At 33.6% G+C, this 14,920-nt stretch overlaps 3 protein-coding genes, 1 long non-coding RNA gene and 1 other non-coding gene across 6 annotated transcripts; 4 read left to right on the top strand and 1 right to left on the bottom strand.

Moving 5' to 3' along the window:
• Nucleotides 1-391: 391 nt before the first annotated feature.
• Nucleotides 392-3,407, bottom strand: LOC104744774 (dual specificity protein phosphatase 1B). Its single transcript, XM_010465875.3, has 5 exons — nucleotides 3,195-3,407; nucleotides 2,966-3,101; nucleotides 2,753-2,873; nucleotides 960-1,105; nucleotides 392-602 (listed from the first exon to the last, which is right to left on the bottom strand). Exons 1-5 carry the CDS (start codon nucleotides 3,282-3,284, stop codon nucleotides 562-564), a joined length of 534 nt encoding a protein of 177 aa, XP_010464177.1. The 5' UTR covers nucleotides 3,285-3,407; the 3' UTR covers nucleotides 392-561.
• On the top strand, nucleotides 1,462-2,604 carry LOC104744773 (uncharacterized). Its single transcript, XR_015582474.1, has 2 exons — nucleotides 1,462-1,787; nucleotides 2,140-2,604. It is a non-coding gene; the product is annotated as an uncharacterized LOC104744773 (long non-coding RNA).
• A 58-nt stretch (nucleotides 3,408-3,465) lies between the features above and the next one.
• Nucleotides 3,466-3,536, top strand: TRNAG-GCC (transfer RNA glycine (anticodon GCC)). Its single transcript has one exon. It is a non-coding gene; the product is annotated as a tRNA-Gly (tRNA).
• A 1,823-nt stretch (nucleotides 3,537-5,359) lies between these two features.
• LOC104744772 (putative aquaporin NIP7-1) lies at nucleotides 5,360-7,242 on the top strand. The gene is made up of 5 exons (XM_010465874.2): nucleotides 5,360-5,766; nucleotides 5,930-6,154; nucleotides 6,286-6,483; nucleotides 6,647-6,708; nucleotides 6,872-7,242. Exons 1-5 carry the CDS (start codon nucleotides 5,623-5,625, stop codon nucleotides 7,071-7,073), a joined length of 831 nt encoding a protein of 276 aa, XP_010464176.1. The 5' UTR covers nucleotides 5,360-5,622; the 3' UTR covers nucleotides 7,074-7,242.
• A 3,320-nt stretch (nucleotides 7,243-10,562) lies between these two features.
• LOC104744771 (protein trichome birefringence-like 10) lies at nucleotides 10,563-13,825 on the top strand. Of its 2 annotated transcripts, none has more exons than XM_010465873.3 (4): nucleotides 10,563-11,687; nucleotides 12,437-12,826; nucleotides 12,907-13,065; nucleotides 13,198-13,825. In XM_010465873.3, the coding sequence occupies exons 1-4, from the start codon at nucleotides 11,197-11,199 to the stop codon at nucleotides 13,586-13,588; spliced, it is 1,431 nt and encodes a 476-aa protein (XP_010464175.1). In that variant the 5' UTR covers nucleotides 10,563-11,196; the 3' UTR covers nucleotides 13,589-13,825. The 2 variants fall into 2 exon arrangements, with proteins under 2 accessions (XP_010464175.1, XP_010464174.1); XM_010465872.3 differs by having other exon boundaries at nucleotides 10,676-11,687; nucleotides 12,907-13,074.
• Nucleotides 13,826-14,920: the final 1,095 nt, after the last annotated feature.

Here is a 14,920-nt window from a genome sequence, read left to right as displayed (position 1 = left end):
TCTTCTTTGTTCAACAGGCAATAAGATTTTTTTTTTTTTCTTTTTTTTTTTCTTTATATTAAGAATCAATTTGCAGTAAGAAAACTCACGTTTGATCAAGATATCGGTTCGTACATAAGCAGATATACAATTAATCATTTAATTTTGACAAAAACAAGCTACTTAAAAGGCAATTTTGCTAATCTTATGAAAATCTGATTTTTATTATTTTTCTCAAGAGTTATGTCATTAACGTAATAGTTATATCTCATATGCAACTGTTAATCTATATTAATGAGAGTCTAATGTCGTTTACATGCAATGCAGTGCAATGGTCGAAAACAATAGGTTTAGTTTGGGTAATTAGTGCGTTCATCATCCTCGAAAATATTCATTGTAGTAACAGAGGAAATGTAAATTCTGCGTTTTTTCATTTATTTCAATTGGGTTAATGGACATGGCAAAGTGCTCACCATCAATATAGTTCACAAGAAAACAATCCTTACACAGCACGAAACCAATAAGTTTTTTATGGTCAATCATGGAGATCATGAGACTTGTCCGGAACTTCTCGAGAGTTCATCAGGACACTATCTTCTTATCAGCTGAAGCCTCACCATGTACTGTGTAAACAGAGAAAATGTATATATTGTGTATCAACGAGAGTGGAATTTATGAGGAAAATCTAAACCTTCTTGCAAACAGATACCGATAAAAAATTTCTCAATTTTCTATATTTTCTGTTATCTTTCCTTACATCTAACACTGAAGCTATGTCAGTTTTTCAATTGGAAGTGTTTTGTATCCATCTAAAATCCAGTCTGACTTCAAAAACAAAGTCTCTCATTGAGTAATTACCCACATAATAGAGTCTAGGAATCAATAAGAAAGAGATTAAAAGGTTCCCAACACCAAAATAAAAACAGATAAAGATCCTCTGAACTCTGAAGATACAGTAGGAGGAAACGAGACAATCATACCTTGAATGGATTTCTCAAATTTCTGCAGCTGCGAAATGAAACCGGAATTAGGAAGTGCCTGAGGACGTCGGCTCTTTACAAGTTCCATAGCTTTAGAGAAGCTCATGCCATGCTTTTTCATCAGATAAGCCACCACTATAGTCACACTTTCAAAGAGAAACCAAAACCAACCAACCTGTTGTAAGTATATAACAAAATACAGAGGTTCAAGAAGACTCTTAATTTGTCCACATAATATGTAATCTGTTCACTAACCACTAGGGATGTTAACAGTGGGTTTAAACCCGATGGGTACCCGAAACCCGTATAAAATATAGAGTTTTGTGACCTGTTTTTCAATCAGAAAAAAAAATGGGTAAAAAACGGGCGGGTACCCATTTTATACGGGTTTACGCAGGTTTACCCTATAAGACTATGGGTACCCATCGGGTTTTTTTTTTTCTTCAAACTTTTATTGAAACGACACCGTTTTATAATAACCCTAGTCTAATTGCTTCTACTCGATTCCAACATCAAATCGAATTGGTTCTGATCAGAGAGCATTGTGTTCGGACAGAGCTTTTCTGGGTGAAATCGAATTGGTTTCAATCTTCGGACAGAGCTTTTCTGGGTGATTTGCGGAGCTTCTCGTGACCATTTCTTGACCCTCTCTCGTGACCCTCTCTCTTGACCCTCTCTCTTGACCCTCTCTCTTTGTTGACCCTCTCTCGTGACCCTCTCTCTTGACCCTCTCTCGTGAGTCGTGAGTCGTGACCCTCTCTGTCTCATCACCTCCACATCAGGAGCCTTTGATTTTGGGTGGAATCAAGTTTCAATTTTGATTTTAAGGTTGTGAATTTGGATTTGGAGATATAGATACTAGACTTTAGTTCAAGTTAAGATTGTTTATGTGTGTTCAATATTGATATTGATTGTTTATGTGTGTTCAATATTGATATTGTGTCTGCTTGAGCGTAAATGTTCTTGTTTGTGTGTTATTTTGCCTTAAACGTTTGTCTCATGTGAAGCATTGTTCCCGTACGTTTGTCTCATGTGAAGCATTGTTAACGTTTGTTCTTGTTGTGTTAATCTCTGTGTCTGCTTGAGCGTAAATGACAATGTTATTGTTTGTGTGGTTTTTGCTTTAAAACAATAATTTTTGGTTGATGTGTTTGATGTTTTTCTTTTCTTTTCTTTATAGAATGGATTCACAATCATTAGAGACAATGGCAGCTTTAAATGCTGAGCATGAATATCATGCAATGAATGAAGATGGTCAAGAGGCTGAAACTCAAGGAGGAGCACATAGTGAAACGCAGCCTACTCAAGAGACTACTACTGACCAAACGGTATTTAACTCTAATAAACGCTTAAAGTCTGATTGTTGGAAAGAGTTTATACCAGTAGCAGGACTAGAAACAGATGGTAAACGTAGAGGTCGTTGCATTCACTGTAATAAGAAGATGATTGTAGAAACTAGTCAAGGAACATCATCTGTTAAGCGTCATTTAGCTATTTGTCCAAAGAAACCTCCAGGGCTGAGTGAAGCAAGTGAGTATGATCAGAAAGTAGATCGTGAAATGGTTACTGAAATTATTGTGTACCATGATTTAGACACTTACTGCTCTACCCAGCGATGCCAGAATCAACAAGCTAGATTTATACATACGACTGCAATCTAAGTCTATAGATTCCTAATAGTTACTAGTGATGAAACAGTTGCATACTTGTGAAGCTTTTTTAACTCGTTATCTAACAAAGACTACACTAGAGAGTACAGAATCAATCAGATAAAGGTAAAAAGAGTCAAAAACCTTCTAGACATTCCCATGAAGCAATGAACCAAAACACCACCACCAGATTGAATAGCTTGGTCAATGAAGGTGAAACACTCATCGAAATATACAGTCAAATCGGTCTCCTCTCTATCAACGACTACATACGAAGAACCAAAGGTTAGTTATAGAATCTCTCTACTCCAAAAATTTCTCAAAACAGGAATCGATGTAAAAAACACACACACAGACCTTCGATGACTTTATATACAAAATCATTAGGATAAGGAGGAACCAAGGCCACAGCTACGGTCAATACATGAGTGATGTTGGAGCTTTTGAGCAAATCGCTGTTAGTCGCTTCAGCTACTGAACCTATGAACAATCCCTATATGTGTTTTTTTTTTTCCCCGAAGAACTTTAGAATCCAAAATCCAATTTCGAAGAGAGAAAAATAAAAATAAAAATAAAAATACAAAACCTGTTGGATCTCGCTGAGATCGTTGACTCCTCCGAATAGCTTCTCGGAATTAGCTATTCCAACTCCGAAGAGATCAACCACGTTCTCCATCTCTCTCTCTCTCTCTCGCTCTTAGGTTTTTTTCAAAAACTTCCACTTGTACAGACGAAGACGACGACGGTATGATTACTTTCAGAATCCAACCTTTTGACTTTGGTCCCAAATTTCGAAGACGAACATGGCTGTTCTATTTACACTATATAAATAACAATTTGAGAGCATGTAACAACGAGCACCAGTGGTCTAGTGGTAGAATAGTACCCTGCCACGGTACAGACCCGGGTTCGATTCCCGGCTGGTGCATTTTTTTAATTTTTTTAATTCGCGGAAGGAAGTGCAAAATTTGAACAGCAAATCCTGAGATCGATAAGGTAGTTTTACGGCGTGGTAGCAATTGCAAAATATACGAGACTCCAAAAAATATTTAATTACTAGAAATAAAATTTTCTAAGCATCTCGTAAATAATACAAGTTTTACGACCGACTATAATAATTTTTTTTTTTTAAGTTTCTGATTACATATATTTGTGATGGATGAGTTTTTTTGGTGGGTCTGTGCGTATACCCACATGAGATCACCAAGAGCGGCGAAGGAAGTTGAGGTGGTCTCTCCAGCAACATCTATTTGCACCTTATTCAAGTAATTGCTTCTTCGTTTCTTTGTTTGTGTTTTTTTTTTCTTAGGATTTGTAGAGAATTTCTGATTCGGTTTACTTCTATTTTTTAGGCACATTGATCCCCACCAAATCCCGTTTAGCTTTGGAGGATTGAGTAAACTCCCCACCGATATCTTCGTGGGTGATACCTCCTCCATGCTCTGACAGCCGAGGTCGTGAAGGTCAATGAGCCTATTAAAGTTGTATGCGCCATTAGCAATTCCGCCGGCCACAAATCTTTTTGGTTTTTCAAGTATCATGCTGTTTTCTGAATTTTTATTGCAATTTTTGTTCCCCTGTTCAATAAATATGACATTATTGTGAACAAAAAATAATATCTATTCAAAATATGAGAATTGTTATTTTTTTGTAATTGATTATATAAAAATATTATTTATTACAGTTAAATCTCATTTTAAATAAATATATATATATATATATATTTTAAACTTACCAAATTAAGAAAATCTCTCTATAATTTAATAAATTATCAATAAAATAAAATCTCTATGAATTAATAGATTTTTACGATCCCAACATATTAATTTTTAGAGTTTTTTTTTGTATATTGTTATTTTATTATATGTTGTTAAAATATTTTTATGTATGTTAATTTGATATAACTGATTATTACCTTGTTAATTTAGTGGATATATCCATATTTTTCTTATGTTCTTATGTACATTTTTTACATTGTTAAATTTGTTAATATTGTAGAAAACTTAAGAGATTTGTTTAGATGATTAGGTATAAGGAAATGATGTGTTAAGATATGCACCCGTTTGTAAAAGAAATTATATATATATATATATATATATATATATGTTTATAATATTACAAATAATAACTTTAAGTTTTGGTATTGATTAAAATGGGAAAGATTTATTATGTAAATTTTAAAAATAGAATGTTATATTAGCAAATGTACTTCCGTTTTAATAAGGAGATGATGAAATGTGTAACAAGTGATAAAAGCATAAATAAATATTCTAATTCTGTCTTAAATATCCTGTTCTTTTTTTTTCTCTATTACATGTGAGAAAAGTGGTAGAATATGTTTTTTCTCTAACCACCTAAAACTGTTAATAAAAAAAAAACTTTGATCTATTTTTCTGGCAATGAGTAACAAGCACCAGTGGTTTAGTGGAATAATAGTACCCTGCCACGGTCGGGTTCAATTCCCGGCTGGTGTATTTTTTTATTTTATTTTTTGTTTATAAATTTAGTTTCGTTTGTTGACAAAAAAGAAAAATATATAGTTTGGTTCAGATTAGATGGTGTTTATGTATATATGGTTTTTAATTACAGTTATGTTATAATTAGGAATTAGGTTTTTTTTTTAAAGATCTATCTAATAATTACGAGTACCATCTTTACACAAGGAACTTGATAGAAAAATTGCATGACTTACAAAATACCAAATTAAAATTAAGAAATATTGGTAGGAAGGAAGTGTAAAAATTTGAACACAAGAAAAGTGTTGAACACCCTCTCGGCCTCTCCTTTCAAACTGCTTAACCAAAGGAATGTAGTAGGACTCTCTTCTTCTTTTTATTTTGTAAACATTATATACTCTTTGCATCTTCTTTGCGTTTTTCTCTCTATCTCTCTTTCTTTTTCTTTTTTTTTGGTTCCATTAGAGATCATTCATAAAGCCGATCATTCATCAAGCCACCTTGATTGTGACTGTCCTAAATCGATTCTTGCATCAACTATCTTGAAGGGAAAGAAAAATGAATGGTGAGGCACGGTCAAGGGTAGTACTGGACCAAGAAGCTGGCTCAACTCCATCTACTTTGAGAGATGAAGATCATCCATCGAGACAAAGGCTGTTCCGATGTCTCCCTTATGATATAGATCTCAATCCCCTACGCATTGTAAGCCCCTTCATTTATAAACAATTTACCATACGATTTCACTATTTTAAACCAAGTAATAAGCCTATTATGCATTATTTTTAAGGTCATCTTATACTATAGATTTTTATAAATATCTTTGTATACAAAATATGATAATATCTCGTGAATAATGTGTTTCTAGGTAATAGCGGAATTGGTGGGGACATTCATTCTAATGTTCAGTGTGTGTGGGGTCATAAGCAGTACCCAATTATCTGGTGGCCACGTTGGATTGCTAGAGTACGCCGCCACAGCTGGATTATCGGTGGTGGTCGTAGTTTACTCCATCGGACACATCTCCGGCGCCCATCTTAACCCTTCAATCACCATTGCGTTCGCCGTCTTTGGTGGCTTTCCGTGGTCTCAGGTACAATCTCCACCCAACCATCTAAGAATTGTAGTTCAATTATCTAGATCTTTGGTCTTGTTTTTTTTTTATTTGTTTTGTTGCGTATAGACAAAACTCATGTTATACTTGCTTTTGAATGTTGTTGTCAGGTTCCGTTATATATAACGGCGCAAACATTGGGGGCAACTGCAGCAACATTAGTTGGGGTGTCAGTCTACGGAGTAAACGCTGACCTTATGGCAACAAAACCTGCGTTAAGCTGGGTTTCTGCATTTTTCGTTGAACTCATAGCTACGAGCATTGTCGTATTCCTCGCCTCTGCTTTGCATTGTGGTCCTCATCAAAATGTAAGTGACCATATTATAGGTTTTCCTACTCTTCCTAATTATTAAAAAAAAAAAAAACACCTAAAGTGTGAATTTACAACTTCTTATAAAATAATAACTTTAAAAAACAGAATAAAAAACGTACATGTATTTATTTAATTGATAGTATGTTTTACATGTACAGTTGGGTAATTTGACGGGGTTCGTGATTGGAACAGTCATTTCCCTTGGAGTGCTTATTACCGGGTACTTTAATAATCCACTATCGTAAAGATACTTTGTCAATATATAACATAGGTTTTAAATTGAAACAATCAAAGCTATAATCACCGTAAAATATGGGAAGATGAATATTTCATAGAATCGAATAATGCATGCTAACGTTTTGTAGTATATACGGTATGGTCAGACCTATTTCAGGAGGATCGATGAACCCTGCTCGATCACTAGGTCCGGCGGTGGTGGCATGGGATTTTGAGGACTTATGGATTTACATGACGGCTCCGGTGATTGGAGCCATCATCGGTGTTTTGACATACAGATCAATTAGCCTCAAAACCAGGCCGTGCCCTTCTCCACTTCCCCCTCCCGTTTCTTCACTTCTACGTTAATCACCTCAAAATCTAGTTAACCTACAAAATAAACACTTTTTACTCTACGTTTGTTGTAGCCCATTGGGCCGAGACTACTTTAAAATTCTATGTCACATGGACTTATTTTATAAGGATAAAGATCATATGATTCTGTGAAAGTAATGCTTAATTTACTTATCTTTTTAGTTGTTTTTGCGTTACATTGGAGGAGTACGTTCGTTGTGCAATCTTTTTTTTTTTTTAACAGACTCTTTTTCTTATTCTAGAATAGACATATTTAAAAACGAAAATAAAAACGTTTGTTCTTTTTCTTTCTAAATATTAATAAACGAAAGCAAGACTAGAATAAGTAGTATGAGCTTGATATTAGGAGAGAGAGTACAAGAAAAAGGTATTGACAGTGTATAATGGATTGGAAAAAACAAGAATTAGTGCATGCAACATGATGCAAAGTATCTATATTTTGATGAGCAAATAGTTAATATATATAAGAAATTAAAAGGTAATTGACATGAAAACTCAAATCCTTTCATTAGGTCATTAGAGCCATTACATGATGCGAAAACAGAGAGCTTCTTTTGAGATGAAGATTGAATATCGAGTATCTTTTTTAACAAACCATACTTTAAAACGGTTTTACTCTAACAAAGCAATTTTTATAGTTTATAAGTATATATTTTTTTCATCTTTTCTTACAAATTAATCTTTTATAGAAAGAAATAAAATCTTGCTAGAATTAGATGAACTGTTATTACTGCTTGTAGATTGTAAAAATATTTTCTTCTTGCAAAATATTCAAACTGTCGTTAATTTTTTACTCTTTCTGGTCTGGATAGTTTTAAAATTTAATAGCTTTTTGACTTCTTATAATTAAAAGTTTACAGAATTAAAAAAAATTCTAAAGTTACCACATAAGCACATATATTAATTAAGTTTATTATTAATAACCATTACGACAACAATTACCACAACCGTGACCACCACCACTCCCCATACCACCATATCAACCACTCCGGTTACTACCACGATTATCACTTCTGTCACCATAACTCCTTCCATCGCCACCACTCCACTTACCACCACGGCTGCGCCACAAACATTTCCGGTAGGTTTTGAGGTTATTCAGAATCAAACGGAAGAGCGTCGCTCCAATAACTTATATATGGCTTTATCAATCAATTTTCATATGATTTTTAATTGAATCAATTTCCATATGATTTTTATATATGGCTTTATCAATCATACGTATTTAGTTTTCGATTAATTATCTCGAATAATATCTATTTTCATAATGAATCTAAATAATATAATAAATAATAGGTAAGTTTTATTACATTTGTTGAATCGTGGAAAACTATTGAAGGAACTAAGAAAGCTATAAACCATAATTGAGGATTTTTTAAATACTTTTTGTACAAGTTTTGAAAAATACTTATTTAAAGAAAAAATTTATGTAATATAAACTATTAAATAATAAATTTATTCAATAAGTTACTAAACTAATTTAAAAATATATAATTATAGTTTGTTATATTAATTTCAAACATGGGATATTATCTAGTATACTATAAAATAATAAAGTATAATCAAAATCTATATTGAGTTGAAGTAGGTTTTCTTATAGAAATAACTGTCGTAAATGCCGAGATAGCAATAGTCAAATGGTAAAAAGAAGTTTTAATAGTGTGTATTTGTCAAAATGGATTTTGGCTTTCCAATCCGATATTCCGATCCAAAGAAAGTGATATCATTATAGCCTATCTTAATACTATATACATATTTGGAGCTAATTATATACTTAGATAAACTATTCTCATAATTTAGCGACACCAACGAACCAAATAAAGGTGGCAAAGCTAATAAGGATAACAGTTATCTGATAAGGATAGGACATAATAGAGGAGAAATATTTGATGCTTAACGCTATACATTTATGCAATTGGTCCCTACACCTTTTATTCTCTCACAAAATTGATATTTTTAAAAAATGTAGTTTATATATATAATACTCATATATACAAAAACAAATCGCCAAACAACATCATCTTGGTTTCTTTAATCACTAGAGAAAGACTAAAAAACGTAAGCACCAAATAAAACTAGTGATAATTTGGTTTGTTTATTTCGATGTATATTCGGTTTGGTTTTTAATTACAATTTTAACTCACTCGAACTCAACTATCCATAGCTTGCATGTGGACTGAGTGCCTAAAAATACCCAATTTCGAGTATGTATGCCTGCTCAAACCTTTCGACCTTCATTTGCATAATAATCCAACTACCTCTATTTGCTACATTAGTTCACCATCCCGTAAATGGTATATCTAAATTATTTACTTAGAAAGAGGTCAAAGGCGACAAATCTCTTTCCATTATTTTCTGTTCACGTTTCTAAAAACTTGTTTTGCAAAAAGCATGGGACCGTTTGTTGTCAAACTCAAACGTCAAAGCATGGGACCGTTACGTTGTTTTATTTTACAAAATATTTTTGTTTTTTTCTTTGTCACTAAACTTTGGAATATACGAGTCTAGGGTGCTATTACATGATTATAACCCCATTTTCTTACCTTATATATATATATGCCCATATCAAATGCTTAAACGACTCGACTAATAATAATCGGTATAGACGTATAGTGTGTGTTTCATTCTAATAACAAAGTTTCTAATTAACTCGGGCAGCCTACCACAAACTAAAATATCTTTTAATTACTAGAGTGTAAAACCTAATCGGATGTATAATTGTCTAGCATTAATCAGGTCAGGTGCCAACTCATCTATTTTTCACAACTAGTCTAGTAGTATATTTGTTCCAGTAATTAATATAGAACAATGGTCGGTCTCTCTTTTAAAGCAAGGAATCAAGAGTTTTTTTTATTTTACTCAATAGAAAAATAATTCCCAAAAAAAAAGGATTTAAACGTAAATGTACATTATTTACTAACAAGATTTAGGTAATATATAATCTAAATTATTATTATTAGTAGTAAGTTTTTTTTTAGGTAAAATTAAAACCCCACTAAATAAATAAAAAGTGCACACGGCCAGTGGCCACCATTATCACCACTCATCACATTATGTTGTCCCACGCGCCTTCCCACTGTTTTAACCTTCCACGTCTTCTCCTTTGGCACGCTCGTTACGACCAAGAATTGAAACTTACGCTGCTGATACGCTCCTTATTAGCGAGTGTGATATCCAAAAGCAGTAGTAAGAAACTAACCATACTTTTAAAACGGTTTTACTCTAACAAAGCAATTTTTATAGTTTATAAGTATATATTTTTTTTCATCTTTTCTTACAAAATAATATTTTATAGAAAGAAATAAAATCTTGCTAGAATTCGATGAACTGTTATTACTGCTTGTAGATTGTGCAAAATATTTTCTTCTTGCAAAATATTCAAACTGTCGTTAATTTCTTACTCTTTCTGGTCTGGATAGTTTTAAATTTTAATTAGCTTTTTGACTTCTTATAATTAAAAGTTTACAGAATTAAAAAAAAAAAATCTAAAGTTACCACATAAGCAAAGATATATTAATTAATTTTTGATTAAATTTCACAAATAAAGAGGAATTAATTGGACCCATATAATTTAAAAACAAACCTCCACGATTCTCAACCAATCGTCACTACTCATCTCCTCTCTCTCTCTCTCTTTGTGCGGATGTGAACACAAAAAGACAACAAGAAAAAAGTTGAGAGTTTTCTTTTGGGTTTTTGGCTTTGTCTGGATTCGAACCGAATCGTCGTTTTATTGTGTTCTCTTGTTGTTGTTGCCAAAATATACTTCTTCTTCTGTCTGAAATAAAAAATCTAAACTTTATTTCAATTTTTTTTTTTTTTCCATTGGAGAGCAGAAACATCCATCCATGAGTGTTTCCTCGTTTCCTTGACACATGTTTTTTCGCATCATTCGTTCTTCATAATTATATATAAAAAAAGAAGAAAAGAAACGAAACTGACCAACCAAGCAAAGCTCCTCTCCTCTTCCATTAACAATCCTCTACTTGCTTCATCTTCATTCGCTATGATTATTATTATTCCCCTCTTCTTTACTTTCCCAATTTCTTGAATTCTCCAAAAAACCCCTTCCCCAAAGACAAAAAGCCTTTTCGAGATTTTTACTACTAACCTTCAGATGTCTATAAACTCAAACGTTGAGGAAAACGGAGGAGCAAAGCCAATCTGTGAAGCTTTGAAGAGATTCAAAAGGTCGAGGCTTGTGTTCGAGCCTTCTTTAGGTGTTTTGGGTTTTTTCTTGGTTGGCTTGTGTTTGGTTTGCAGTTTTTTCTACTTTGATTACAGAAGCGTTCCTAAAAGCTATGACCTTTCTGATAAATCAGACAGATTTGTCTGGCTCAAACTTGAAACCAGCAGCAACAACACCAGCAACTCTAGTAGTAACAGTAGCAGTAGTAGTAATAGTTCCAAGAGAGTTGGGTTTCTGGAAGAGAGTGGAGATGGGTGTGATGTGTTCGATGGGGATTGGGTTTGGGACGAGTCTTATCCTTTGTATCAGTCCAAAGATTGCAGATTTCTCGATGAAGGGTTTAGGTGTAGTGACTTTGGAAGGTCTGATTTGTTCTATACTCAGTGGCGATGGCAACCTAGACACTGTAATTTGCCCAGGTATATGTTCTGTTTTAATTCCATGTTTCCTCTGTTCTTCTTCTTACACAGTTTCCTGGCAGTTGTTGCTCTTGTTGTAGTAATTCATGTTTGTTCTCTTAGAACTTAGGTTTTGAACAGTGAAGGGAGATTTTGGTTTGAGATTTCCAAATCAAATCATAGTGTGTGTGTGTTTGTTATTACAAGGGAGATTTTGTTTTGTTTGTAGAGATTTATGAAATCTTTGTGGTCTATGGAGAGAAGAGAAGTCAGAGCTTCTTTTTAAGTTTTGTTGCTTTCAGCTTTGATGTCATTTTCTTTGGTCTCTTCTTCTCCAGTTGTCCGCAAGTTACGGCTTAGGATAAGCACAATCTCGTGAAACTTGCTCATCATATATTTGCTATTAAAGCCAATGGCTTTTTTTGTTCTCTTCTCTTGGTTTGATCTTTTTAATATGGTCCCTTCTTCTTCTTCTTCTTCTTCTTCTTCTTCTTCTTCTTCTTCTTCTATTTCCCCATTCACATCAAACAGCTTTTTCTTTACCAATCAATGTGTGTGATCCTTATTTTATAAAAGCTACTGTATTATCTGAACCCGTGAGTTAAATTTAGATTTAAAGAAATAGGATTGGTTGCCAAATATCATATGATGCAACATAGTTTATCCGTGTTCTTCATGAGCTATGAACTAATATGTCTAGGATGGTACTTTGCTGACTTTGAAGATAGTACTTAGCTGACTCTGTTGTGAATTATGTAAACATGAATCAGATTTGATGCAAAACTGATGCTAGAGAAACTTCGGGACAAGAGGCTAGTGTTTGTTGGAGATTCGATAGGAAGAAACCAGTGGGAGTCTCTTCTTTGTCTATTGTCTTCTGCAGTCAAGAACGAGAGCTTGATTTATGAAATAAACGGAAGTCCCATCACAAAGCACAAAGGTTTCTTGGTGTTCAAATTCGAGGAGTACAATTGCACAGTGGAATACTACAGATCTCCATTTCTGGTTCCCCAAAGCAGACCACCTATTGGATCACCAGGGAAGGTTAAGACAACTTTGAAACTGGATACTATGGATTGGACTTCAAGCAAATGGAGAGATGCTGATATTTTAGTGCTCAATACTGGTCATTGGTGGAACGACGGCAAAACTACTAGAACGTAAGTTCCATGTCTCGTTTATAATCACTTGTCTGCTTTTTTGTTCCAGATGACCAAATCTTGAATGTTGTTACTAACAGGGGATGTTACTTTCAAGAAGGAGTTAAAGTGAAATTAAAGATGAATGTAGATGATGCGTATAAGCGAGCTTTGAATACCGTTGTGAAATGGATACAAACCGAGGTTGACTCAAACAAAACTCAAGTCTTCTTCCGCACTTTTGCCCCCGTGCATTTCAGGTTTGTCCGGTATTACTTTTAACTCCTTGATGAAGATTCAATCGCATGTAGTAGTCAGTTTCTTGATTGAGTCTTAGGATGTAGCATCTTCTGCAATTAGTTTGAACTCGTCTGTGTCACTGAATGAAACAGGGGAGGAGATTGGAAAACAGGAGGAACATGTCACATGGAGACATTGCCTGAGATTAGAACCTCATTGGTTTCTTCAGAGACATGGGAACAGTTAAAGATTCTGGGAGATGTGTTGTCACATTACTCAAACAGATCAGAGTCTGTTAAAATGAAAGTGTTGAACATAACGGCAATGGCTTCTCAAAGAAAAGATGGTCACCCTTCGCTCTACTATCTCGGTTCGCATGGTCCTGCACCACTTCATCGCCAAGACTGTAGCCACTGGTGCCTTCCCGGTGTTCCTGACACGTGGAATGAGCTTTTCTATGCGTTGTTTATGAAACAAGAAGCTTCCACTTCGTCTAGAAGAGTCGAAGAAGCGACTAGTACAGGAAATGTTACAATGTCATGACGCCGGACAGAACAAAAGGCAACAACAAGCTCTTGTTTCTTCTGAAGTTTGCATTTTCTTTTGAAGATGCTGAGCTCAAAGATCAAAAAGGGTTTGAGATTTTTTTGATCAAGTGATTAGATTAATTGGGTGGGGGATATGTAATTAGGTGGATATTCTTAATCTATGGTTGTAAAGATAAAAACATCTCAAATTATTTTCCGAAGTTAATACATATAAAGATTGAGAGACCAAAAACAATAGTTTCTCTCTGTTACTTTTTTTTTTACCTTACAGCTGAAGAGACCAAAACAATAGTTTAGTTTTGGGCCGAACCCAAAAACTGTAAATTTCACAGGATCCACAGAAATCTTTGAAATCTTTTTTGGTTGGTCTGTTGCTTTTTACATGATTTGGTTTGGTCTGAAACATTGAGAAGATGTGAACCGATTACAAGAACAAAGATGGATACTGTCTGGAACATGCTGATCTGTGTCTGAGAGGTACGAGAGTTAACGGGTGCACGTATATGGGCATGTCTGGCCACTTCCAGTTGTTGAACAAAAGGTATTTTCTTTTACGTGCAGACATAAAAAAAGTGACGTGCATATGTGTTTGTATCTAAAAGCTAGATCAAGCAACTTTATTGAGATTGTAACAATTACGTTTCGGAAGTTGCAATTTTTCACCATTTATTTAGGAAACCATTAAACTGATCACAGTAATTTACAACGACGAAATTCATAATAGCATTTAATAACCAAACTAAAATAGTACTAACATATTAGCATCGAACCAAATTTGACAAACTTTTTATCTAGATACTAGATTTTAACCCGTGGTACACCGCGGGATAATTTTTTTTAAAATAATAACATATTAATTTTTATTTGTTTTTTATATTTAATTTGTTTTATTTAGTTAAATAATAATTTTGTTTGGATTGTCAATTATCAGAAAAATAATAGGGGAAATAAATACATAAATATGTAGTTTATAATCTATTGTTGGATTAAGTCACAATTTTACTAATGATTTAATTGTTTTACAAAATTTTAGTTAAATTACTCTGATTTAATATGTCTAATATTCTAATATTAGTGGTATTGACCAAATAATTAAATGAAAAATTAACCCGTATTTCAAAACGGAATAAATAATATTTTATATTTATAATAATGTTAATTCAAACCGTCATGTTAATAACATTGTCCCACCATATAACAACAAACCGTCATATTAGTGGTTTAACCCATGTTTCAAAACTGTTATATTAGTGGTTTTGGTTGTGGGTGTTGTGTTTTGTTTGTGAAGTTGATATTTATACATGAAAAATGCTTGATAAGCAAGGAG

The sequence above is a fragment of the Camelina sativa genome, chromosome 15 (genome assembly GCF_030686135.1).
Source record: "Camelina sativa cultivar CO46 ecotype springtype chromosome 15, ASM3068613v1".
Taxonomy (NCBI): Eukaryota; Viridiplantae; Streptophyta; class Magnoliopsida; order Brassicales; family Brassicaceae; genus Camelina; species Camelina sativa.
The sequence above is the reverse complement of the archived record's forward strand: the minus strand, read 5'-3'. Positions and strand labels throughout refer to the sequence as shown.

Bases quoted from the DNA above. Each gene is read 5' to 3' on its own strand.
- LOC104744774 (XM_010465875.3), bottom strand. From the start codon at position 3,284: ATGGAGAACGTGGTTGATCTCTTCGGAGTTGGAATAGCTAATTCCGAG. The intron at 1,106-2,752 runs GTTTTTGACTCT...TCTCTTTGAAAG, and splicing joins TTCATGGGAATGTCTAGAAG to TGTGACTATAGTGGTGGCTT. The intron at 603-959 runs GTATGATTGTCT...CTGTTTACACAG, and splicing joins ATTTGAGAAATCCATTCAAG to TACATGGTGAGGCTTCAGCT.
- LOC104744772 (XM_010465874.2), top strand. From the start codon at position 5,623: ATGAATGGTGAGGCACGGTCAAGGGTAGTACTGGACCAAGAAGCTGGC. The intron at 5,767-5,929 runs GTAAGCCCCTTC...ATGTGTTTCTAG, and splicing joins ATCTCAATCCCCTACGCATT to GTAATAGCGGAATTGGTGGG. The intron at 6,709-6,871 runs GTACTTTAATAA...CGGTATGGTCAG, and splicing joins CTTGGAGTGCTTATTACCGG to ACCTATTTCAGGAGGATCGA.
- LOC104744771 (XM_010465872.3), top strand. From the start codon at position 11,197: ATGTCTATAAACTCAAACGTTGAGGAAAACGGAGGAGCAAAGCCAATC. The intron at 12,827-12,906 runs GTAAGTTCCATG...TGTTACTAACAG, and splicing joins GACGGCAAAACTACTAGAAC to GGGATGTTACTTTCAAGAAG. The intron at 13,075-13,197 runs GTATTACTTTTA...TGAATGAAACAG, and splicing joins GTGCATTTCAGGTTTGTCCG to GGGAGGAGATTGGAAAACAG.